This window comes from Erpetoichthys calabaricus, chromosome 3 (assembly GCF_900747795.2).
Source record: "Erpetoichthys calabaricus chromosome 3, fErpCal1.3, whole genome shotgun sequence".
Taxonomy (NCBI): Eukaryota; Metazoa; Chordata; class Cladistia; order Polypteriformes; family Polypteridae; genus Erpetoichthys; species Erpetoichthys calabaricus.
In genome coordinates, this window is record NC_041396.2 from 10,788,142 (window position 1) to 10,815,650 (window position 27,509).

At 42.8% G+C, this 27,509-nt stretch overlaps 2 protein-coding genes across 3 annotated transcripts in view; both read right to left on the bottom strand.

The window, feature by feature from the left end:
- Positions 1-26,020, bottom strand: LOC114647738 (uncharacterized). 2 transcript variants are annotated; one of them, XM_028796359.2, is made up of 7 exons: positions 25,876-25,980; positions 25,756-25,797; positions 25,628-25,657; positions 25,370-25,414; positions 5,029-5,073; positions 581-643; positions 1-471 (listed from the first exon to the last, which is right to left on the bottom strand). In XM_028796359.2, exons 4-7 carry the CDS (start codon positions 25,398-25,400, stop codon positions 50-52), a joined length of 561 nt encoding a protein of 186 aa, XP_028652192.1. In that variant the 5' UTR covers positions 25,401-25,414; positions 25,628-25,657; positions 25,756-25,797; positions 25,876-25,980; the 3' UTR covers positions 1-49. The 2 variants fall into 2 exon arrangements, with proteins under 2 accessions (XP_028652192.1, XP_028652190.1); XM_028796357.2 differs by lacking the exon at positions 25,628-25,657 and having other exon boundaries at positions 25,876-26,020.
- Positions 1-27,509, bottom strand: part of inka2 (inka box actin regulator 2) — a 361,375-nt gene that overhangs the window by 58,373 nt on the left and 275,493 nt on the right. The window lies entirely within an intron of this gene.

Genomic DNA, 27,509 nt, shown 5'->3' on the forward strand with positions numbered 1-27,509 from the left:
TTTCCAGTCAATGTTATTTTAATGAAAAAAGGAATATAAAACCTATCCTTTAACCTTGGATCAGTCTCCTATAAAAAGCATACATATTTATCAAATGTAAACTCATGTTGGGTATGGAATCGTACACAGGATGCTCTAATTCTACAAATTCATCCAGTAAGCAGCGAAGTTCCACGGCCAACTGTGTCCTCTGCTGTTCTTGGCAACTCCTCTCGTTGCCCTGAGGAAGGGAATATTGGGGTGAACGATGATCTCTTCGCTGAGGCCCGTAGTTGGAGTAAGGCATCGATGGCAAACGGGATTGCAGGAGGGATGAACGAAGGCTGGCATCAGATGGCAGAGGAGAAGGCTGAAGGCTGCTCCCAGGGGGTGGCGGTGATTGCACGGCCTGTGGGTTCTGCTGGCTTTGGTAGATTGATACCTGTATTATCCTGTCCTGCACTTGCGCTAAAACACCCGTTGGACTGGGATCTGGAAATAAAGTTTAGCCTTCTCAGTTAAAGACATCTTTTCACAAAATCCGGCGTATATAGAAACCTATATGTTTCTTCAATAAACTGAAACCTAAAATGGCACTTACTGCGATTGGACAGATCAGAGGAAGCCATTTGAGAAGCTGTTTCAGATTGGAAAGGTTTGTCGCCTAGAAAACAAAATGCATGCGCTCTTTAAAACAACATTTCCCCTTCCAGTGGACACAGAAGCTCAAACAAAATGATCTGATATTCATTTCAAGGGTAACCCTCTCACCACCGTGAGTCTTATAGCAGCTCTGGCTGGATGTCACTGCAACGGTACATCACTGACAACAGTATAACATTGATGTTGTAGCAGGGCAGCTATTAGTGAGAACTACATCTCCCAGCAGTCCCTGCAGGGGCTGTTGGGGTCAAAGGTGGTCAAAGGAAAAAAAAAAGTGTGTTTTGTTGTTGTATTTTGTGTTCCGTTTACCTGTCAGACTGCCTTCTGTTGTTTAAGCCGTAATTAGTTTTGTGTCCTGGATTGTATTTGTCCTGAGGATTGTTTATGGATTCATTGGAAGCGCTCCTGAACTATCCATTCATCTTCACCCTTACAGTGGCTACTGGTAGGACTGGTTTTCATTCCCTTGCAGCGTGCAGATCTCTGGACTCACTGTCGTCATCTTTCATTTCATCCGGTGTTGTTTCCATTGACTTTGCTGTGTGGAGTTGTTTGTGTTTATATGTTTGATGTAATATCGCCGTAGGGGTTCTGGGGCGGTATTATTGGTTTCATTTATATGATTTAATTGCATTACATTCTTTAACTGTTGTTATTCCCCAGTGTGCTGTATTTTTATCTCTGTTTGTGAGTGTGTGCGGGTCGAGCCAAGGCTGGGAACGTCCCTGGCATCCACTATAAAAAAATAAATAAATCACCGTGACGGTGTGAATCTTAGCGGCACCGGACCGCTACAATGTTGTCCATCCATCCATTATCCAACTCACTGTATCCTAACTACACGGTCACAGGGGTCTGGAGCCAATCCCAGCCAACACAGGGCACAAAGCAGGAAACAAACCCCAGGCAGGGTGCACACACACACACACTAGGGACAATTTAGGATCGCCAATGCACCTAACCTGCATGTCTTTGGACTGTGGGAGGAAACCCATGCAGACACGGGGAGAACATGCAAACTCCATGCAGGGAGGACCTGGGAAGCAAACCTCAGGTCTCCTAACTGCAAGGCAGCAGCGCTACCCACTGCGCCACCGTGCTGCCCATGTTGCTCATCCATCCATCCATTTTCCAACCCACTGAATCCGAACACAGGGTCACGGGGGTCTGCTGGAGCCAATCCCAGCCAACACAGGGCACAAGGCAGGGAACAAACCCCAGGCAGGGTGCCAGCCCACCACAGGGCACACACACACACACACTCTAGGGACAATTGAAGATGTGAGTTCCAAAATCTGCTAATTACACCTTTTGGTAAAATTTAGTGAACACGTGATTGTGACTTTTCATGTGCTGAAAATATGTTTGAGCTTCAAAACCTGCTAACTGCAACAGTGTAGCGCTATAGTTTTAGGGATTTAGTTTCAAAATCTGCTTACGGACTCAGATTTCCCTATTTATCTCCAAAATGTATCTTTTGTACTTAGCTGATTTTGGAACTGAGCTCTTCAATTTAGGATCGCCAATGCACCTAACCGGCATGTCTTAGGACTGTGGGAGGAAACCCACGCAGACACGGGGAGAACATGCAAACTCCACGCAGGGAGGACCTGGGAAGCAAAGCTCAGGTCTCCTAACTGCGAGGCAGCCGCGCTACCCACTGCGCCACCGTGCTGCCCATGTTGTTCATTCAACGTAAATTTTCTCTTTCAAGCAACTTAAGATTAGTTATTTAGTGTTGTAGAATGAAATATTTGATTTCAGATCTCAATCAAAGTAAGTTATGGTGGAGGGAATAAACATAAAAATCCTATTTCAGTTAACCTAATATTTTAGGGTGTTCGTTAGCTGTGTGCGAGGGGCCGTTTGTATATTGTTCCGGTCGAACTTTCCAACTGCCAAAAAACAAGAGAACTTTCCCAAGTGGAGTGGACGTGGCTCTGGTCTGGTCATTTTCAGCAGTAGACTTTTATAACGGAGGATTTCTGGTAAGCAACCCTGTTTGTCAACTGTTAATTTTAAGTATAAGAACTCGTAATAAAACATACTTTCAAGAAAGCTGTAGAAACATTTAAGAATTTTTTTGTTGCATATTTAAGATTTACACTGCAAAATGCTTGTGTATTTGCACTAGATTCTAAAAAAATGTGCAAAAAGCACAGCATTGGAATGTGTTATGTACATAATATCTGTAATAGCATAAAAACAGGTTATGACCAATAAACCATTTTAAATTGTAACAACTTAAAAAAACAGATTAACTTCAGTATAAAACAAACGAATTGCACCCAATCACTCTAAATGATTTGCCTCAACTAAAAATTGTGGGTTCAATAAGATAAAAAGAATTGCATTGATCCAGATTGAAAATATTAAGTGTGAATCATTACCTTAATTATTTTAAGTTGAATGGAGGTTATGCTTTTTCAGTGCATACACAAATAAATGGCATGCAACATCAATTTATATGATACACTGAAAACAATGGCGTCAGATTAAAATAAAAAAAAAATATATGTACATCGGTTACACATAATAAAACTGTTTTTATCAAAAGTAATTGAATTATGCTTAATGCACTAAATTATTATATTCTGAAACAACATATTTTTATATAAAATGAAATAAACTGTTTCATTCTTTGTTAAATTAATCATGTTAAATAAACATGGCTCATGTCAATAAAACAACGCCACGCAGGGAGGAGGCAGAAAGCGAACCCGGGTCTCCGGACTGCGAGGCAGTAGCGCTATACCGCTGCGCCACTGTGCCGCACTATTCATACCCGTTCAATACAAATAAAAGTATAGAGTGGTGCTAAAAAAAAAAAAAAAAAAAAAAAAAAAAGGATTTCAATTTTGACCTTAATTTAAATATTTATTTGTTTTTAAAAAGCTTTTAAATTCTGATGCTTTAATAAAACATTAAAAGAGAATGCAAAAAACGCAAAACGGAGTAACGTTATAGTCTGTGTGATTAAGTATTTTAAATGAATATCTGAATATTTCTCGTTGTGTGTGTGTGTGTTTTTATTTATTTTAACTTTTATTTCACTTAACTTTTGCTCTTAACCAATTTCGTTGTTCCTTTGTAAAAGTGACAATGACAATAAAGATCTATCTATCTATCTATCTAACCCACAGCCTTTTGCTGCTTTGAAAGTCACGTGACTTTACCACTACGTTACCCAACCTCTGCTGACGGAGACTGCGCTTGGTGCTCTTATTAATTTCCGGTGAGGACTAAACATAACTACTGTATTTTGACTTCTACCTAAATGACTGAAATTAGTATATTGCAGATCCCACAAGACTTAATAAATTAAACATGATCGAGTTATGTTCAAAAGTGGAACATAAACAATACATGTAATATAAAGGAAATGTAACAACCTGCCATTTCCCTTTTTTCAGTGTAGATAAATTTTCGTTTTTAAAACAACCTTTATTAATGTGTCACAACAAATTTTCCATTTTACAACCGTCCATATACACAAATAACCCCACACTCCGTTCATGCACTTAATTAATCCCCTGCACATTTTAATCCTCGTCACCATATTTCATGAGCAGTTCAGATGGCTAGATAGAAGCATATAAATATAAACATTATATTTTTATGATTGATAGACAGACTCTTGCACATTATCTGCTATTTGTAACTATCCGAAACACTTTCCACAGACGTTCGCTTACGCTTTGCATACAAAGTACTCTTTAACAAAACGCATGTGCAATCCCTACATCGAGATGGATAAAAACGTTTTTCAAGTAAAGACGTAAATAAAAACAGACAGCCTGGTCGAGACAAAAACTATCCATCCATTATCCAACCTGCTATTTCCTATCTACAGGGTCACGGGGATCTGCTGGAGCCAATCCCAGCCAATACAGGGCGCAAGGCAGGAGACAAAAACCGGGCAGGGCGCCACACACACACACACACACACACACCAAGCACACACTAGGGACAATTTAGAATCGCCAATGCACCTAACCTGCATGTCTTTGGACTACCCGGAGGAAACCCAGGCAGACACATGCAAACTCCATGCTGCGCTACCCACTGCGCCACCGTGCCGCCCGAGACAAAAACTAATTGATTGGAATGCTCGTTTCGGTAACTGAAAAAAATAATATTGCTTGCTTCAGTAATATGAACATTGTATTTGTATATTAATCATCATACACGTAAATAGATAGATAGAAGAAAATATAAAATGCTACAACTTATGTTATACACCCACGAGCGCGCTCACGCGCCTACACACAGAGAGATGGTACTGAACATAATAATTAACGGTAACCTATTATCAACGGCATTTTGGATTTTAAATCCCCAGCCCCTCTCGTTTAAACAGGTATAATTAAAAAAAAAATGACTTACCGCTTTCCGAGGGATTGATCGTAGAATCAGCTTGGACATTTTGATCTAAGGATAAAATATAAGGATTCAGCAATACATTTTTTTAAAAGCATACTCGTTTGACGCGTATAATAATCAATAATATGCCGTGCCGGGACTCTCGGGAGAATAGCCTGTATTAACAATAATTATATTTCATTTAGTCCTATCCATAAAAAATAAATAAATAGAAAACATTGTTCTATATAAGGTATTGAAGACGCACCGTTTTGTCTTTCTGTGAGCTTCCGAGACATCTTTGAGTATTAACGGCAATCTGTGTAACGGACAGGTCTGAACGCTTACTTATATATACCGAAAAGAGCGGTATTTTTTGAAAGCATAATAAAGACAGTGATTTCTTTTAGCAAATGTGTGCCCTTTGACCTGTTTTAAGCGGGCAGTAATGTAATAAATCAGTGTCCGGCTGAACGCTAAAAGAGCGGTAATTTTTTTTAAAGCAGAATTTATAACAAGGTGAGTGATTTCTTTAGCAGCAGTGTGTCCTTTGACCAGTTTTACGACAGCGTTACATTTACAACAGGAAGATATGAACTTAAAGACTGATATGTGTAAACCTCTTCTTGCATCATATCTAATTACATGGATCAACAAAATAAAAGCTAGTCTTCCATAGAGTATTTGACATAATGTTTGAGCAGCTGTGATTGCTTAACATAAGATAGGCCTACTTTTCGTGTTGCGCGGGAAAGATATTAAGTCTTCTTGTCTCTGAATGAAAAAGCAATATAAGGCTAATTCTGCAAGAATAAACCATTTGGAAAATGTTCCATAAATGTTAGATATAAAGAGCGGTATAATTTAAAATGTGGTGTATTTGATAGAAAAGGGGTTGATTTAAATAAATAGATAGATTTTTTATACGTATCAAACGTGATTTAAAAGGGAATTGCTGTGTACTATTTACCTCTCTGTGATTTTTAAAAGGCTTATATCGAACTAGTTATCTCGTGCTTTACATGCAATACCTAAAATCCTTCACTTTCAAAAGTGAAAAACCACAAAACAAGCATCTGTTTTCTCAGTGGAGGATGGGCCGGTCGGGGTGCAGACACAGGGCCTGCTAGGTTCAAGCAGCAGGAACATTGTTGCTCTCTCTTTCTCTACAAACTGAGACATGAGCATGCAGCAGCTTGAAATTTGTAAAAGCAGTGCTAATATTGCTGATGTGCCCTCTGTTGGAATGGCAAATGCAATGCATATGTCTCTGTTTTTAATGGTATTCATAAAAGCAGTGCTAGTGTTTGTGATGCACTGTCTGTTGGAATGGAAAATGCAATGCATAGTTATCCGATATGCCGCTTGGTATGAGTTTTGTAAAAGCAGTGATAATATTGCCAATGTGCCATCTGTTGAAATGGAAAATGCAATGCATATGTCTCTGTTGGTAGGGTATTCATAAAAGCAATGCTAGTGTTTGTGATGCGCTGTCTGTTGGAATAGAAAATGCAATGCATATGTCTCTTTTGGTATGGTATTCATAAAAGCAGTGCTAGCGTTTGTGATGCGCTGTCTGTTGGAATGGAAAATGCAATGCATAGGTATCTGATATGTCGTTTGGTATGAGTTTTGTAAAAGCAGTGATAATTTTGCAGATGTGCCATCTGTTGGAATGGAAAATCCAATGCATGTGTCTCGGTTTTTAATGGTATTCATAAAAGCAGTGCTAGTGTTTGTGAGGCGCTGTCTGTTGGAATGGAAAATGCAATGCATAGGTATCTGATATGCCATTTGGTATGAGTTTTGTAAAAGCAGTGCTAATATTGCCGATGTGCCATCTGTTGGAATGGCAAATGCAATGCATATGTCTCTGTTTTTAATGGTATTCATAAAAGCAGTGCCAGTGTTTGTGAGGCGCTGTCTGTTGGAATGGAAAATGCAATGCATATGTCTCTGTTGGAAGGGAATTCATAAAAGCACTGCTAGTGTTTGTGAGGCGCTGTCTGTTGGAATGGAAAATGCAATGCATAGGTATCTGATATGCCGTTTGGTATGAGTTTTGTAAAAGCAGTGATAATATTGCAGATGTGCCATCTGTTGGAATAGAAAATGCAATGCATAGGTATCTGATATGCTGTTTGGTATGAGTTTTGTAAAAGCAGTGATAATATTGCAGATGTGCCATCTGTTGGAATGGAAAATGCAATGCATATGTCTCTGTTTTTAATGGTATTCATAAAAGCAGTGCTAGCGTTTGTGATGAGCTGTCTGTTGGAATGGAAAATGCAATGCATAGGTATCTGATATGCTGTTTGGTATGAGTTTTGTAAAAGCAGTGCTAATATTGCCGATGTGCCATCTGTTGGAATGGCAAATGCAATGCATATGTCTCTGTTTTTAATGGTATTCATAAAAGCAGTGCTAGTGTTTGCGAGGCGCTGTCTGTTGGAATGGAAAATGCAATGCATAGGTATCTGATATGCCGTTTGGTATGAGTTTTGTAAAAGCAGTGCTAATATTGCTGATGTGCCATCTGTTGGAATGGAAAATGCAATGCATATGTCTCTGTTGGTAGGGTATTCATAAAAGCAGTGCTAGTGTTTGTGAGGCGCTGTCTGTTGGAATGGAAAATGCAATGCATAGGTATCTGATATGCCGTTTGGTATGAGTTTTGTAAAAGCAGTGATAATATTGCAGATGTGCCATCTGTTGGAATAGAAAATGCAATGCATAGGTATCTGATATGCTGTTTGGTATGAGTTTTGTAAAAGCAGTGATAATATTGCAGATGTGCCATCTGTTGGAATGGAAAATGCAATGCATATGTCTCTTTTGGTATGGTATTCATAAAAGCAGTGCTAGCGTTTGTGATGAGCTGTCTGTTGGAATGGAAAATGCAATGCATAGGTATCTGATATGCTGTTTGGTATGAGTTTTGTAAAAGCAGTGATAATATTGCAGATGTGCCATCTGTTGGAATAGAAAATGCAATGCATAGGTATCTGATATGCTGTTTGGTATGAGTTTTGTAAAAGCAGTGATAATATTGCAGATGTGCCATCTGTTGGAATGGAAAATGCAATGCATATGTCTCTTTTGGTATGGTATTCATAAAAGCAGTGCTAGCGTTTGTGATGAGCTGTCTGTTGGAATGGAAAATGCAATGCATAGGTATCTGATATGCTGTTTGGTATGAGTTTTGTAAAAGCAGTGATAATATTGCAGATGTGCCATCTGTTGGAATGGAAAATCCAATGCATGTGTCTCGGTTTTTAATGGTATTCATAAAAGCAGTGCTAGTGTTTGTGAGGCGCTGTCTGTTAGAATGGAAAATGCAATGCATAGGTATCTGATATGCCGTTTGGTATGAGTTTTGTAAAAGCAGTGCTAATATTGCCGATGTGCCATCTGTTGGAATGGCAAATGCAATGCATATGTCTCTGTTTTTAATGGTATTCATAAAAGCAGTGCTAGTGTTTGCGAGGCGCTGTCTGTTGGAATGGAAAATGCAATGCATAGGTATCTGATATGCTGTTTGGTATGAGTTTTGTAAAAGCAGTGCTAATATTGCTGATGTGCCATCTGTTGGAATGGAAAATGCAATGCATATGTCTCTGTTGGTAGGGTATTCATAAAAGCAGTGCTAGTGTTTGTGAGGCGCTGTCTGTTGGAATGGAAAATGCAATGCATAGGTATCTGATATGCCATTTGGTATGAGTTTTGTAAAAGCAGTGATAATATTGCAGATGTGCCATCTGTTGGAATAGAAAATGCAATGCATAGGTATCTGATATGCCGTTTGGTATGAGTTTTGTAAAAGCAGTGATAATATTGCAGATGTGCCATCTGTTGGAATAGAAAATGCAATGCATAGGTATCTGATATGCTGTTTGGTATGAGTTTTGTAAAAGCAGTGATAATATTGCAGATGTGCCATCTGTTGGAATGGAAAATGCAATGCATATGTCTCTGTTGGAAGGGTGTTCATAAAAGCAGTGCTAGTGTTTGTGATGCGCTGTGTGTTGGAATGGAAAATGCAATGCATATGAGTAGTTACATGCATGGACTTTGTCAAAATGATTTATGACCTTTAAGCCCTGCCCCCTTTGGACGGTTGGACCGGAAGTCGTGACCCATTTGGACAGTTGGACCGGAAGTCCCGCCCCCCTACACCTAATTGGTGAATTTGAAGGATGCGTCCTACCCCTACACCTGTTTACCCATCCTTGAACCCGCCCCTTAACCACCCGATTGGTTCTCCTTTCTGTCAAGAGAAGACTTGACGGATATCCGCCCCCTCCTTGAACCTCCGCCCAACCATCTGTTTGCCCCCAGAAACTGTCAAGAGCAACCCCCCTTCTCCCGAAGACAAGTCCCGGCCTGTTACACACCTGTTGGAGGCCCACTTCTCTCGAAGACACACGCACAAGCGTTTCAAGGGGCAGAGCTGCCTGCCTCTACTGTTTTGGCAAGAACTCCTGTATCTATCTATGATTTAAAATATCTATCCTTTGCTTTACCACTTGTAAACTGTTTTTTATTTTATCTAAGTCAAGCTCCCAGACATTCTCTGCTTTGACAAGCCGTCCACGCTGTTAGCAGGCATGAGTCTCTGGGTCTTGCCTGCTCCTGCGTGAGGCCCAGGGGTCGGAGCTCCAAGTATACACGCAGGGGAGTTCGAAATACGAGTTGCCAGCTCTCTGTCTGTACAGAGACTGCGGAGCCGACAGCCTCTGAGCGCGCCCGTTAGATCCAAACTGACAGTCCCTGCGCGTAAATCACACCTCCTCCAACCCCAGGCGTCGAGGGTGCGCACTAAGTTTGCTCGCACGCTGCATCTCAGAGAACAAGTTAAGGGATTTAAAAAAAATCACACTCACATTTTAAATAATCAGCGACCCTAAGGTTGCACATTGCATTTAGATTTCTAAATGTTACAAGTGTACTCTGATAATCCCAAAGTGAATGGAGCGCGTTTCTCGTCGGTCCATGAGACGCACGGAGTATGTTTCACTTATCTAAGTAAAACATGAGATAACTAGTTTGGCATCATGTGAATTTCCATCCATCCATCCATTGTCCAACCCGCTGAATTCGAACACAGGGTCACGGGGGTCTGCTGGAGCCAATCCCAGCCAACACAGGGCACAAGGCAGGAACCAATCCTGTGCAGGGTGCCAACCCACCGCAGGACACACACAAACACACACACCAAGCACACACTAGGGCCAATTTAGAATCGCCAATCCACCTAACCTGCATGTCTTTGGACTGTGGGAGGAAACCCACGCAGACACGGGGAGAACATGCAAACTCCACACAGGGAGGACCTGGGAAGCGAACCACAGGTCCTCAGGTCTTCCAACTGCGAGGTAGCAGCGCTACCCACTGCACCACCGTGCCAAAAGCTATCCTCGGATGTATAATTTATATAAAAAGTACTTCACACACATAGATCGGCGGGCCCTAAGGAAGCCTATTGTGGAAGCAAGTGTTTAAATGTTAGAAAGTCTTCTACGTGCAGTCATTCTGGGGAAAAGAGAAAGGTGCTTTAAAACACTCTGGCAAGCCACACAGACGTTGATAATGAAGCTTTTACTGTAAAAAGTGTAAGACGTGTCAGTTTTCTCATTAGGTTCTCTCTGAAAAAGACCCAAATACCTTTTTTAAGGACGTCCTTTTTCCTTCTAAAATCCCACCCACTAACTTTCTACTGGAAATTAACAGGAATGTCAATCAACATCAATATAAATTTAACTTGTTACTGAACATACAAATACACAACACCATTCATAAAAGCAGTGTTTAATATTTGTGATGCACTGTCTGTTGGAAAGGAAAATATAATGCATATGTCTCTGACAAGCCATTTGGTATGAGATTTGTAAAAGCAGTGATGATGTTTCCAATGCGCCACATGTTGGATAACAGATAAATAGCAACCAGATGGACATGCAGATACTTGTCCTTTTAATTCAGGTGGACTAGCTGAAATCTAAATAGTTACCAAAGCCATCAGAATTTATGTTTACAGTGCAACATATGTTGGAATGTATTCTGTAATGTATGCAATAACAAAATGCAGTGAATTTGTAATTCCAACTGATGGTGCATCACAAGCATTTGCAGTAATAAAATGCACTGCTACAAATGTTTGTGATGCATCATCTGTTGGAATGACATCCATCCATCCATCCATTTTCCAACCCGCTGAATCCGAACACAGGGTCACGGGGGTCTGCTGGAGCCAATCCCAGCCAACACAGGGCACAAGGCAGGAACCAATCCCGGGCAGGGTGCCAACCCACCGCAGGACACACACAAACACACCCACCCACACACCAAGCACACACTAGGGCCAATTTAGAATCGCCAATCCACCTAACCTGCATGTCTTTGGAATGTGGGAGGAAACCGGAGCACCCGGAGGAAACCCACGCAGACACGGGGAGAACATGCAAACTCCACGCAGGGAGGACCCGGAAAGCGAACCCAGGTCCCCAGGTCTCCCAACTGCGAGGCAGCAGCGCTACACACTGCACCACCGTGCCGCCTGTTGGAATGACAAGTGCAATATATTTGCCTCTGTTATATGCCATTTGGTAGGGGATTTGTAAAAGCAGTGCTAATGTTTGTGATGTGTCATCTGTTGGAATGACAAATGCAGTACATTTACTTGCTTGTGTTATATGCTGTCTAGCATGAGAAAAGTAAAGTGGTCACCAGGTTGTCACTGTTATGACTTGAGAGTCCCAAAAATGTCCACTAGATGTTTACCATAAAAGGGCAAACACAGAATCTTTATAAAATAAAATAAAAACCTTATTATCACAAAAATGCTCATCAAGAAGAATGAAGCTCCGTAGAGCACAAAAGGCACAATGGAGTTGTCCACAACAATAAGACAATCCAGGGATCCAAAGAGCGATCAAACGACCAAGCAAAAAGGCCAAAAACTGCTATAACTAGGTGTCTGTTCCAAAAATGAGGGGGAAATCCCATCGAAAACCCTGGCTAGATACGAAATCTGATTTATTATCACCAAAATGCTCAGCAAGTGCATGAAGATCTGTGGAGAACACAAGGCCAAAAAGGAGATGGTCAGCAAGGAAGATACTAGGCAAACAAATCGCAAAAACACAATCCAAAGCCAAAAAAAAACAGAACAATACAAAACAAGTGACAGTCCCCAAAGCCCCTCACACACTTGAAATGGACCGCCTGTCATGTTTCAGTCTGCATTTTCACCCCTGGCCGGTGTTCACAGTTGTGTTTTTTGTGTCTATTGTTTAATGTTGTATTATTTATTTGTATGAATGTTTCTAAAGTACCTTTTCCTGTATGTATTGTGTGTGTTGGGGAAAGGGGTGTGGCCTGTGTAATACCCCTTGAGTTTTGTGGGTGGGGACGGGGCACCAGAGCCTGATAGGCCGCCCACCTGTATACATGCACAGCAGAACAGCCTGGAATGTCTACTGTCACACACACACACACACACACACACACACAGTGAGTGGAAATCCGGGATAACTGGAGAAAACCCACAAAGACATGTTGAGATGGGCAGACTCCACACTAGGAAGAACTGGCAGATTTGGGGCATCGACTGGGCTGGCATCCCATCCAGGTTTTATTTTGGGGTTCACACCCTGCGAGCCTGTGATGGACTGAAATGAAATGGGTGCGTGGAAGAATTCCAGAGCAATCATCCAATTCGTGACCATTTTTGGGGTCCCTCATTTCCAGTGCCATGCGTTGCCATGACTGTTATCTTACATGAAGTTCGTTAATTAGAAAGTCAAAGCTGGCGGTGGGTGAGGAGTCTCCAGCTAGGCCTAGCAAGGCCTTGAAATGGAGGAGAACGTTCTCTCTGGAAATGTCCCAGAAAAGTCACTCCTCATTTATCCAGCACAGGAAAAGGCCGAGAGCGAGGATTACAACGCTTGAAAGATTCTGTATGCGTGGAGAGGATGGCGCGCTCCTTACCCTACGGGGCTCCACCTCGACATCGTCAGATACAGTGTAGTGGGTGAGGGGCTTGGATGGGGGAAGGGAATGCTGCCGGCATCGTCTCCACTCTGCTAACGCCAGGGGGTCTTCATGCGCCTGGTACCTTTATTGGCAAATGTCTGCCTCTGCAGTATGTGGCTTTTGGTTTTACACTAAACCTCTTGCATCTCAGTCATCTATGAATCTCTTTTTCTTTCTGGCTTGGGACCTCAGGGCATTGCAGCCTGTCTGAACAGCAAAAGGCACAGTGTAGGAGGAAAATTCCAAATTCAAGCAGAGCTCTCATTGTCCCTAAATTTGGGTTTGGCATGGGCAGCACAGTGGCACAATGGAGAGCCTCACATCACCGGGATGGCCAGCTGCCCTGTTTATGCCAAGTCTGCACTCTCTCCTCACTTCCACATCCCAAAAATGTACCGCAACATATTAGAAATGGCCCTGTGTGAGGAACAGCAGTGGGCTCGCATCCCACCTAGGACCCTGAACCCCTCTATTGATTTTATGTTTAATTGATTATGGGAGGATGGAGTGTTCACAAAATGGAGGGATGACAGTTATATCAGAAAATATAAATAGCACCCTGTTTACTCTTATCCAGGGTGGCGAGGAGTCGCAGTACATCCCAGCAGTATGACAAATAGGCAGGCAGTGTGGTGCTGTGCTGGGCATTCAAATCCTGCCATGGGTACTCTGTGACCCCGAGCAAGTGACTTCACCTGCCTGTGCCCTAACGGGACATAACCAATTGAATCTCAAATGTTGTAAATCACCTCCGATCAAAAGGCATCAGCCAAATAATAAATAATAATAACTAAGGGTGCCAATTTATCACAGGGTTCACTCACTCAAGGAAGTCCATCTGAAATCTCCATTTAGCCTGCCTGGCACGTCATTTGGGATGTCGGCGGGAAACTGGCACATCCAGAGTCATGGGACCATGGGGCAGACTCCAAAAGGACAATGATGGGTCATGGAGATTGAAATTAAGGACACTGGACTGGTGAGGACACAACCTAAACCACAGTCTCTCTGTGCCAGCCTGGAAGTGCAAGAACAAGAAAAACTTAAACAGACCAACCAGTTTGAGATCCGTCTAATAAATGGATGGACCCTGAGCTGAGCAGACCTGCAGCAATGGGCCGGGGGGCACACCTGAGCCCAATGGAGGATCGGTCTATCTATTATATAGTGCCTTTCAGTTCTATCTATCTAGTATATAGTGCATTTCACATCCATCTGTCTATCTATCAATTATATAGTGCCTTTCAGTTATATCAATTATATAGTGCCTTTCAGTTCTATCTATCTATCAATTATATAGTGCCTTTCAGTTCTATCTATCTATCTATCTAGTATATAGTGCCTTTCACATCCATCTATCTATCTTTTGTATAGTGCCTTTCACATCTATCTATCAATTATATAGTGCCTTTCAGTTCTATCAATTATACAGTGCCTTTCAGTTCTATCTATCTCTATCTATCATATAGTGCCTTTCATATCTATCTATCTATCAATTATATAGTGCCTTTCAGTTCTATCTATCATATAGTGCCTTTCATATCTATCTATCTATCTATCAATTATATAGTGCCTTTCAGTTCTATCTATCTATCAATTATATAGTGCCTTTCAGTTCTATCTCTCTCTCTATTATAGATATTATAATTATATCTACTATATCCACTAACAAAGCCTCATGGCGACTGATGTAATGCTAATATTTAAAGTGCTTGTAAAGAGCAGACTGAAACTTGCACTAAAGTATTATAAACTGATTAATGATGTCAAAAAGTTTACTGAAATATGAGCAGTTAGACAGGCGTTGTGTCCTACTGAGGGGGGCAATGTGCTGGTAAACTGGTGAATTGGTGTTAAAATGTGGGGGGAGGTGTTATTATTCTCTTTTCATGCTATGATTAATGTTTTTTAACCATCAAATTGTTGTATTTCTGAATATTTCACGGAATCTTGCAAATTTATATGCAGAATAGGAGGGGTGTAATGTGGGAACAGTGGCTTGTGGTTACATGAACTCTAATCTAACACACATTTGTCTGAATTTTTATGTATTGAGTGGGAGCCGCGATGAAGTTGGAGAGAGAAAGGAGTGTGTGTGATGTATGACTAGCAGAAGATATGTGGGCGGGGCAAAAGGGGGAGGAGTGTGAGAGCTCGTTTGAAAAAAATAAGAAAACACCTTCAGGTTGGAGGGGGCGTTTTTTAGTGCCTATTAATTGTATATATTAAATGTTTTGTGGGGTTTTTATCTTTATAATTGAATAGATTATTTAAAAAAATGTATGTACTATATAGTGCCTTTGATATCTGTCTGCCTGTTTGTTATATTATCATTTTCATTTATCTCTGATATAGTACCCTAGCTATTATATAGTGCCTTTCAAGTTTACCTTTCTATCTATCTATTATATAGTGCCTTTCAATTATATCTATCTGCCTATCTACTGTGCCTTCAGAAAGACCTCCGACTCCTTCACTTTTCCATATCTTGCTATGTTGTGATAAAATCATTTCAGTTTTTTTTTTTCCCCCTCATCATACAGCACTCAGTACCCCAGAATGACCACATGAAACCAAGACTTTGGAAATGTTTGCAAATGTATTAAAAATAAAAACCTGACATGTCCCCTTGTCTGGAGTATTCAGACCCTTCACACAATGCTTAGTGGAAGCCCCTTTAACAGCAGTTCCAGCCTGGAGTCTCCTTTGGTCTGACGTGATAAGCTTCACACACCTGATGGATTTTCTGCCATTCCTCTCTGCAGATCCTCAAGCTCTGTCAGATTGGATGGAGACCATCAGTGGACAGCTATGTGTTACCCTTCTCCAGATTCTGCATCTTTGTGTCCAGCTGTTATGTCACTGTCATTCCAACAGATGGTGCATCACAAACATTAACACTACCAAACGGAATATATCAAAGTCATATGTATTGCATTTGCCATTCCAACAGATGGCATGTCACAAATGTTAGCACTGCTTTAATGAATTCATCCACCAATCCATCCATTTTCCAACCCACTGAATCTGAACACAGGGTCACGGGGGTCTGCTGGAGCCAATCCCAGCCAACACAGGGCACAAGGCAGAAACCAATCCCGGGCAGGGTACCAACCAACCGCAGGACACACACAAACACACCCACACACTACGGCCAATTTAGAATCGCCAATCCACCTAAACTGCATGTCTTTGGACTGTGGGGGAAACCCACACAGACATGGGGAGAACATGCAAACTCCACTCAGGGAGGACCCGGGAAGCGAACCCGGGCCTCCTAACTGTGAGGCAGCAGCGCTACCACTGCGCCACCGTGCCACCCGCTTTAATGAATTCCGTAGCAAATGACATATAACAAAGACATATGTATTGTATATGTCATTCCAACAAATGGAACATCACAAACACTAGCACTGCTTTTACAAATCCCATACCAAATGACATATAACAAAGACATCCACCCATCCATCCATTTTCCAACCCGCTGAATCCGAACACAGGGTCACGGGGGTCTGCTGGAGCCAATCCCAGCCAACACAGGGCACAAGGCAGGAAACAATCCTGGGCAGGGTGCCAACCCACCGCAGGACACACACAAACACACCCACACACCAAGCACACACTAAGGCCAATTTAGAATCGCCAATCCACCTAACCTGCATGTCTTTGGAATGTGGGAGGAAACCGGAGCGCCCGGAGGAAACCCACGCAGACACGGGGAGAACATGCAAACTCCACGCAGGGAGGACCCGGGAATCGAACCCAGGTCCCCAGATCTCCCAACTGCGAGGCAGCAGCGCTACCCACTGCGCCACCGTGCTGCCCATAACAAAGACATATGTAGTGCATTTGTCATTCCAACAGATGGTGCATCACAAATATTAACACTGACTTTATATATATCCAATAACAAATGGCATATAACAGGGATATATGCATTGTATTTGTCATTCCAACAGATGGCACATCACAAACATTTATACTAATAAAATGCATTGCAATTTTCATTCTAACAGATGGTAAATCACAAACATAAGCACTACTTTTACTCATCCCATACCAAATGGCATACATCAAAGGCACATGTATTGTATATGTCATTCCAACAGATAGCACATCACAAATATTAGCACTGCTTTAACGAATCCAACAGCAAATTACATACAACAAAGATATATGTGTTGCATTTTTAATTTCAACAGATGGTGTGACACAAACATTAACACTGCTTTTATGAATCCCATAAGAAATGGCATATAATCAGAGATATATGCATTGCACTTGTCATTCCAACAGATGGCGCATCACAATTGTTAACACTCCCTTTATGAATCCCATGCCAAATGGCATATAACAGAAACATATGCATTGCAATTTTTCATTCTAACAGATGGTGCATCACAAACATTTCTATTTTATTACAAATATTAGTGATGTGCCATCTGTTGGAATGCAATACATTCCCATAGGTGGTGCACTGCAATCATTAATTAAAAGGTCCACGTTGATTTTTGAGATTTCTGCCCGTCTTTGAACTTGGGTGGGGAGGGGGTGGGGGTTAGGATTTGGGTTAACAGAGCTAGTCTGTAATAATTTGGTTTAACCCCCAGATACACTATTTTTGGCTGGATAAAGAAATCTGAGTTTGTTTCCCCAAATAGCCTTTCAGTGCTCAATAATTTAAGACAGAAAAAAAAATGCTGGTATTTTAGGGTGGGGGGGTGGTACGCCAATACAAGAGGATGAGAAGCCCCAGTGTAGAGAGTAACAGCAGTGACAAGTGAGGTAATCCCATTAACAGCCTAAGAGATCTCAACATTTCCTTGCAACGGGTCCCCCTCTTTAATGAACTACCATCTTGATGAGGTGGTCCACCTGCTAGGATGCCGCCCACCCAATTCTTGCATCGACTGCACTCATCTCCGGCCCCACCCCCACATGTTGCACTCATCTCCGGCCCCACCCCCACATGTGGGATGACACTTTTAAAGCTATTGTTACAAAGGGCAGCGTATTGTCTCGTGCCCAGCCTGAGGTGCCATCTTACATGCACGGTGGCCTTTTCAAGGCGGATGTGCCAGGAATCGTTTGCACTTGGAGATGACAGAATAAATAAAGAAGGAAATAAATAAATACGGGCTGCATGCAAGGCCCGAGCTGCAGGCTTTGAAGATGACAGCGCGAATCAGAGAGGCAGAACAAGACCCCACTGAACACTAACTCCACGGGACCCCCAGGGCTCTTCCGTCACATTCCAGGCAGCTGTTGGCATCCTTCCGGGCCAGTGAGCGGGATTATGAGGCTGCCAGCCAAAACATGACAGAAGGTTGACAGTAATTGAGAGTTATTTAATAAAGGGGGAGGGAGAAAATAAAATAGAGGACTTGTGTGATGACAGCTTGATTGGGGGAGGGGTGGGGGGTCTCGTAAAGGGGGTTTGATTTTAATGAACTCGTTCGTCTGACACACTTGTGATCCATCAGCATTCACGGCGGGCCTTCAGACGAGGACGACAATCGCCGAGGGACATCTAAGGACTGGGGGGTCTTCTGACAGGCGTGTGTCGGACTCCCCCCTGATCCCCAGACACCTCAAAAGAACTGGAAGGCAGCAAATGGGGACCTGAGGACCTTAAACAAGCTGGAGCGGCAGGCAGTGGCACAGGAGCCAGAAGGGTGCCAGTTCTCAGAGTTTCTTACGCCTTAGGTGGTGTGCCCGCTCATCACCCACCAGGTAAGGCGCTATATAAGGCAGCTCTGGGAACGACATGACAGTCTCTTCTCAGAGCCCCTCGATGACAGGGAGCAGCTCATCACACACCAATCATGCATGTGGTGGTCCCCTTGTTATCCATGTTGGCTTTTCTTGGGGTCCTCCCAAAGTCCGGAATCATGCAGATTAGGTGGACCGGTAGTTCTAAATCGGCCCCCCTTTGCTCTGTGAGTGTGTAAGGGGGGGTTGCAAGACATCCAGGCATTGTTCCTGCCTGTGCCCAATGCTTGCTGGGATAGGCGTCCAGTGGATAAGCGGGTATCAGGGGCCATCTTAATGTATGGGCATTGGCTGGGGGGTCCCAGGAACACAGGAGTCCAGGATGTTTCTGATGCCTTTGTATGCTTCAGTTTTGCTGTCAAAGGGGGTCCCAGTGCACTATTTTGCCTTGGGGGGTCTATGATGCTGACAACATGGCCCTGTAATCTGCGGTGAGCCTGCAAACTTGTAGTTGAGCTGGCAGAGGACAACCAATTCCAATACAGCACTTAGCACAGTTGGGGAGCTATCGAGCGCCCGTTGGGGTGTTCCAGGGGTCTCACAGCACTAATGGTCAGATCCCTTTATACCACACAAAACTGGCATTACCATCGGACATCATGTTAGTCAAACTGGCTGGGGGGATAGGGAGCAGGCTTTTGTGCCTGTGCCCAATGCTTGCTGGGATAGGCTGCCAGTGGATAAGCGGGTATCAGGGGCCGTCTTAATGTATGGGCACTGGCTGGGATGGCTCAGGAGCATAGGGAGGGTCCACGATGTTTCAGATGCCTTTGTATGTTTCAGTTTTGCTGTCAAATCAGGGGTCCCAGCGCACTACTTTGCCCACTTTGGTAAAATGTGTGGATGGACTTGTAAGGTATGGCGCGGTTTTCAGGTTCATCACCAAATTTGGGCCCACCGTCTGTTTGCCCACACTGGTCCAGTGTTTCGGGGCCATTGTTGGCTGCCCGCATGGGACCAATATGTTGGCCCACCCTGGCCCAAAGTCAGTTTGTTTGCTGGGTCAAAAGGTGCCAAAGGCTACAATACTGGATATCAAGTTGGTTAACTGGTACAGATAAGGGGAGAATGGGGTGGAAGGGGAGTCATCATCAGTGGGGTCCCTCCGAGAGGGGTAGGGTGTCAAACATTTCATCCTCCCATCCATTTTCTGAGCCCATTTTGACCATCACAGGGTAACATTTCAGCAGCAGCAGCAGCTTTAGGCACACAAGTAAAGCTATGAATGGCACGCCAACTGCTTACAGACTGGGCAGGCGGGCATACAGAAGGCTGGCCATTCTCCTTCCACACAGGTCTTTGGAATGCAGACATGTCACTCACACCAGGTTAGGGTGAGGAAGCCCACCAAGCCTCGGAGACCACCAGTCACCATTCAGGGGGAGGACAAGGAAGTGGTGCAGAGCTACAGGGATCTGGGGGTCAACAAACTGGACTGGTCTGACAATACGGTGGTGCTGGACATGAAGGGACCCCCTAATAATAATAATTCATTACATTTATACCCCTAAGGAGACTCCCAGGTCTATTGATGTGTGCAGCAAACTGCTGGGAATGTCCGACCAGTCCATAGTAGCCCCTGTGGTGCCGCAGCTTCCTGAGGAAGCAAGTTGAGCTCAAAGGAAGTACAACAGCTGAAGAGACATCTCACGGTGAACAGAAAGGAATGTGAGACACCAGGGTGCCAGCAGCCGGGTGGACAGAGCCCCTCGGAGGAGCATAATGCAGACGTTCAGGGGGCCGAAGAGGGCAACTCGGCCGGCTACCCGCTCGGGTAACACCAAGGAGTGGCAGAAAGAGGGAGTGGAGGCTCGGTGTGGCGTCCTGCTAGGGGGCCATGGACAATAGGAACTCAATTCTATGGAAAAAGGTTAGCCGCGTCCAGGGCCATCTTAATGTATGGGCACAATGGGCACTGGCTGTGGGGGCCCACAGTATTTCTGATGCCTATGCATGTTTCTGTTTTGCTATCAAAACAGGGGCCCCAGCACACTGCTTTGCCTATGGTGGGGGGCCTATGATGCTGTTAAGATGGCCCTGGCTACGCCTATTGGTTGGGGGGGGGGGGACCCCATGTGTATGTTGGTTTTTAGAAGAATAGACCAACAAATGTGCGTAACCCCCCCACGAGAGGTAAAAGGCTTTAATGATAACGTGTAAAATATGAGATAACTAGTTCAATATAAGCCCTGTAAAATCACACACACACACAGTTAAATAATATGCAACAGGACCCTTTTAAAGAACGTTTCAGACATATAAAAATCAAGCCTTGGATGTATCCATCCATCCATTATCCAACCCGCTGAATCCGAACACAGGGTCACGGGGGTCTGCTGGAGCCAATCCCAGCCAACACAGGGCACAAGGCAGGAACCAATCCCGGGCAGGGTGCCAACCCACCGCAGGACACACACAAACACACACACACACCAAGCACACACTAGGGCCAATTTAGAATCGCCAATCCACCTAACCTGCATGTCTTTGGACTGTGGGAGGAAACCGGAGCGCCCGGAGGAAACCCACGCAGACACGGGGAGAACATGCAAACTCCATGCTGGGAGGACCCGGGAAGCGAACCCAGGTCCCCAGGTCTCCCAAGCTGCGAGGCAGCAGCGCTACACACTGCGCCACCATGCCGCCCCCTTGGATGTCCATCCATCCATCCATTTTCCAACCCGCTGAATCCTAACTACAGGGTCACAGCTAAAATTGGTTAAAAAAAAAGGGTTAATTCAGGACAGCAAAAATCAGGTGAAAAAGAAGGGTTAATTCAGGACAGCAAAAATCGGTAGAATCTGTCAAAAAAGAAGGGTTAACTCAGCCAATCCCAGCCAACACAGGGCACAAGGCAGGAACCAATCCTGGGCAGGGTGTATATTTTGTATATCTTAAAAAAGCCCTGTTCCATCCAAGTTAGATTGCCTTAAACAGATTGGACCTCTGGGGATAGAGAAATGCGTTTTAAAACACTCTTTGGCAAAACCAAAACCTTTGGGAGCGATTCACAGCTCAGAGGCAACTGTTGGGTCCCCTGGATCAGGCCGGATCGTGATCTTTAAACCCCTGTCAGATCATTCGGGGGATCAGTGTGAAAAATTGCCTTACCATGTGGCATGCAGAGGCTAAAAGAAATCAACGGCTTACAAAGGTGACTTTTTAAAAAAAATACTGGACTTTTCGGTGTCCAGCCAAAGGCACGGAATGTGAACCCGGACAACGGCATCAGCTCCCTGTTTCCTGATTATCACATAGCGTGAGACAAGAAGGACATTCTGAGAAGCAGTTTCAGAGAGCCAACTATTTTAGACCGATTTCTCAACTACCAACTTGATGTCTGCAAGTTCCCTTCCTCCGACCCCTGCCAGTTCGTGTTAAACCAAGTGTAATCAAGAGTCCAGGGTTCGATTCCCACGCACTCCTATATTTGCCGTTTTCAGTAGTAAGCTGCTCTTTTTGTTAATATTATACAGTACACACATGCACTTGGTTTGCGTCTGTACTTGTGCTGTTACTTAGAGAGTCAGATCAGGTGAGGGGTGATGTTAGTGCGCGTGAGCTCATTCTGGGCTGCAGGAACAACACACATGTTGATCTTTTTTTTTTTCTTTCAGTACATGTTTATTTACTGTATATATCTCTGCCTGTCTGTCTGTCTCTCTATTACTCAGTGCTCTGTCTGTCTGTGTGTTATGGATTTTAAAAATAACAGTTATAAGGACAGTTGTTCATGTTAATTGCAGTCTCAATTGTTAAAAAAATATTTGAAAAGGAGCATCCCACATGAAAATATAACGATCTCATTAACTGACAGTGCATACCAATTTATAAATTTTGTGTCCATTTGAGGTTAAAAAGAAAAAAAAAAAGTAACACTTTGAATTGAACTCAGGTCTGTGAGGCACGGCAAAGCTGCTGCGCTCTGAGAGACAACAGAAACTGTTGTGTCAGTCTTGAAACTTTTGTGAAAGGCAGGAAACAATCCTGGGCAGGGTGCCAACCCACTGCAGGACACACACAAGCACACACTAGGGCCAATTTAGAATCGCCAATCCACCTAACCTGCATGTCTTTGGACTGTGGGAGGAAACCGGAGCGCCCGGAGGAAACCCACGCAGACACAGGGGAGAACATGAAAACTCCACGCAGGGAGGACCCGAGAAGCGAACCCGGGTCTCCTAACTGCGAGGCAGCAGCGCTACCACTGCGCCACCGTGCCGCCCCACGCTCAAATCGCGATGTATAAAACCTAAACTTGGCGTAAAGCCACGCACATTTCCACGGTAACTCATACCTTGCAATTTCTCCGCTTGGTTGTGCAGACTGGCGGCACCCAGCGTCAAAGCAGTGCTACTGTTCCTGTCTGGTTACTCTTTCTTAGATGCACATCCACGGCGGCGGCTTTATCAAATACACTGAAATTAACCGCATATCGTTCATAAATTTAATGCATCTGATTGTAATTAACCTGTAACAATATAATGGTCCACAGAATGGTCAAACTACTGTTCCTGTGTGATCACCCTTTCTTTCTTAGCTCCACATTCCTGACGGGGCTTTATAAATACACTGAAATTAACTGCATATTGTTTATTAGTGTAATGCATCTGATTGTAATTAACCTGCTGCAATATAATGGGCCAGGGAATAGCCATAGTATTCCAAATACCAGAACTGCTTTAGCGTTGTTACGCTCACTGCATCTTGTTCTTCTTTCAGCTGCTCCCATTAAGCGTTGTCACAGCAGATCATCTTTTTTCATATTACTCTCACTGCACCACTCGGAGTATTTATATCACTGTATCTGAGTGTGAATCACAGCAGCAGCTGATCGGAAAGAGAATTATCAGTATACAGTTTCAAGTACACACTACCTCAACCACGGCAAAAAGCGTCAAAGCCTTTCCTGTACGGACCTCGCGTTTCAGAAACAGTTTCATCCCAAGAACTCTAAACGCACTCAATCAGTCCATCAAGTGCTCCTTCTAGAACTGTTTGTACTTATAAGTACAATCATCTCACTGTAAACTTACACTACAGTTATAATATTGCACAACCTGCGCTACTTTATAAAGCGCGTATGATGACAATATCATTTTTAAGATGAAATGCAGCAAAATATGTTGCTTATAGTATACAGATAAAACTTTAACTTCATTTAAATAATCTGTATTGCTAATAATTAAACATGTGAGGACACGGTGCCGCAGCGTATAGCTAGTTCAAGGATAGCTCCTGCCTTGCGCTGTATTCTTGCTGGTGCTGACGCGACACTGGAAGGATAGACGAATAGAATAATTAAACATGTACTACGAAGATATTTCAATGTTCCTTAAAAGTTTTGAAGAATCGGCGTTCTAAGCTTACAAATGGCTTAACGTCTATTACAGAGCTGATTGTGTGGCGATTGGAGAAAGAAAAGTATGGACAGGAATTGGAGGTTAGTACGTTTGAAAGAGACAGTACTTCTGTAATAAATTATTTCATCGAAGGTCACACATGGCGCAGCAAGCCTCTTGCGTGAGATATGAACAAGCACTGCGCCACCGTGTTCCCATGTTTAATAACATGCTTTCATTCCTATCATCATGAAAATGATATCACGTATACATCTCAGTATTTTAATTATTTAGAGAGCTGTAATATCTCGAATGAAATGGATTCTGTGTCCTGTCGGAGAAAGAGAAAGAACGGAAGCACGTAGCGATTCACACACATAGAAGATCAAACACAGAACAAAGCATTTAACGTGCTACTTGATAAACTAGTAAATTAAACGATTTTAAGATGAAGTTTATGATGTCCTACTTTAATGGCAAAATAAACTACGTGATTAAAGTGGAAATTTCGAGATTAAAGTTGACATTTTGTGCTTTTTTCCCCACTGTGTGCCTATTTTTTCTCTGTACCCTAATAAGCTTTCATATGACACTCAGACGGTGGGCTACGACTTGCCTTTTCACGGCGACTTTGATATGTGATTTCTTTTTTATTTCGGGCACTGTGCGACTTTGTGAATTTGATCTTTCGTGTTTTTCTGACACTCTGTCACTCGATCAACTTTCTTTTGTTGATTATCCCACTGTTTAAACCAACAAATAGTACGTTTTTCCTTTGCCTCCACTTGGTATTCGCTGAAATTCTTATATTTTCCCCTGTGCTTTTCCCATTGTCTTTTCACAGAAGGCTATTTATATTGATTTGCATATTCAAAGAGGCGTAATTCTGGGAGGAGTTGGGGCGGGACAGAAGGCGCGTGCACGTGCGTTACTTTTCACGCTGATCGGGATTTATGTAGTGGAAGAACGTGAAAGTATGCGTGCGCACTGAGCGCACAGCGCAGCGCACAGATTCCTGCATCTGGATTTTTCTGTGCGTACGCGCAATCCCGCTTTTGTGCTTACGCCATGTTATAGTGTGAGTTCTACGCACGGTGTTATACATGAGGCCCCCGGACTTTAGCGCCATGAATGAAAAAACCCCGAGCTCGCACACCCAAGATCGCGCACACGCTCCCACGTTGTAAACAGAGTATTTTTAAAATAAATATTCTTACCTACTTCAGCATATTGAATCGGAGACTCCATTGGAATATTGCCCTCTAATAAAAACAAAAAAAAAATAAATAAAAACAAACGTAATTACCCTCAAACACATGGCCCCTTCATTAACTGTGCACAAAGGGATACAATTGCTCATGCGCACAAAAGATCCCTCGCGGCCTCTCTCGTACAGATACAAAAGGTTGGCACTGCTCATGCGCAAAAGCTCTCACTTTATGCGAATATATAATCATTTTTAAAAAGATCCTTACAGTTTTCCGATTCTGCTCGGATGTACAATTCTAAGAAAAAAAATATATAAAGATTAAGCCATTCGTTACGTTTTTTAAAAAAAAAACATCCTCATTTAACGCTTATAAGAATCATGAATACGGCTTACCTTGATCCTGGCTTTTCGGGACGAGACTCTCTGCAGAAAAGTCTGTATGAACGATAATTTAATTTCATTTAGGCCTAAACATAAATAGTATAATTCAATAAGAAGTTTGTGAAAACGCACCGTCACTGATGATATTAGCAGACATCTTGTCGTTCTCAGGAGCGATCGGAGAAAAAGGAGCTTGGTAATGTAAGCTTCTCAATTTATAGACCTAGAGAGCGGTATTTTAGAAATGGTTTGTGCGTGACAAGACATTTTAACAGGACATCCACGTATTGTCAATCTATCCGGGAGCATATCCGGTCTGTTAGTTCTCCGGTAGCATCTGGGGGCGCATTTGGCCGAAAAGTCCAATATTTTAAAAATCAGCTTTGTAAGCATTTGAAATCTTTTAATATCACACTGCCCCGAACGATCTGATACGGGCTTCAAGATCAGGCGCTTGTGGGCGATGATTCGCTTCCAAAGGACATGCCGAGGAGTGTTTAAGGCTCTCTAGCTTGGCAGGGCTTTTTAAAAACATAACTCCGAGGTTTGATTTTATACGTCTCAGACGTTCTTTAAAAGGTTCCTCTTATTTAGTGCTGTGCGTGATTATCAAGATCTTATATCGATCCTGTTGCCTATTATTTAACGGTGTGCGTGATTTTACAGATCTTATATCGATCTAGTTATAAAAAAAAAAACTTTTTACATCTCGTGGGGGTTTAGCTCCCGACACGCATGCGCAGCCCCTGTGGCTCACAGCCTTGGGGTCTATCAGTTTCCCAACCTGTGGCGCTCCGTTCATTCAGATTGCAGCTATAAACACGTACCTGGGCGCTGCGCGCTCATACAGAGAACACACTGGTAAAGATGTAGCAGGAACTGAATTATTCATAAAAATCATTCTGAAGTTGTGGAAAATTTTAAATGTTAAATCATGTGATAAAGGTTTTAACAAAAGAGATGTGGATGGCATGCCAATTTGTAATGTTAATGATGATCGTGCTTCATTTCTAACTGATGTGTACAGCTGGTTAGGTGAATGGGAATTGAGTTGCAAACCACGAGAGCGACGACTGACTAATGAAACAATGGTAGCACTGAAACACACAGTATTAACATTTATTGACTTAATTCCATATTTGCTTGGAAATTTGAACTTGAACTATGTTTTGATGGGAAAATTCCAAACTGACTGTTTGGAAGCTCGCTTTGGTAAATATCGTCAATTATCTGGTACAAACTAACACATCTGCATCCACTTAATAGTATCATCTCCAGACAGAAGAGCAGCTTCAGAGACAGACTGCTGTCACTGTCCTGCTCCACTGACAGACTGAGGAGATCGTTCCTCCCCCAAACTATGGGACTCTTTAATTCCACCGTTGGGTAAACGCTAACATTTAACATTATACATAGTTATTGTCTGTTTTTCACCTGCATTATTATCATTCTTTAATTTAATATTATTTATTGTATCAGTATGCTGCTGCTGGGGAATGTGAATTTCCCATTGGGATTAATAAAGTATCTATCTATCTATCTATCTATCTATCTATCTATCTATCTATCTATCTATCTATCTATCTATCTATCTATCTATCTATCTATCTATCTATTATATAGCGCCTTTCACATCTATCTATCTATCTATCTATCTATCTATCTATCTATCTATCTATCTATCTATCTATCTATCTCCATACAAGAGATTCAGGAGTCTGAAAAAAAAATTGAAGCTGATTAGTTTATTGCATGTTGTGTCTGTT

Excerpts from the sequence above, each read along its gene's own strand:
- LOC114647738 (XM_028796357.2), bottom strand. The coding sequence starts at position 25,900 with ATGTCTGCTAATATCATCAGTGACG. Across the intron at positions 5,074-25,369 it reads GATTCAATATGCTGAAGTAG|ATCAAAATGTCCAAGCTGAT; the intron begins GTAAGAATATTT and ends TTTTATCCTTAG. Across the intron at positions 472-580 it reads CTCTGATCTGTCCAATCGCA|ATCCCAGTCCAACGGGTGTT; the intron begins GTAAGTGCCATT and ends CTTTATTTCCAG.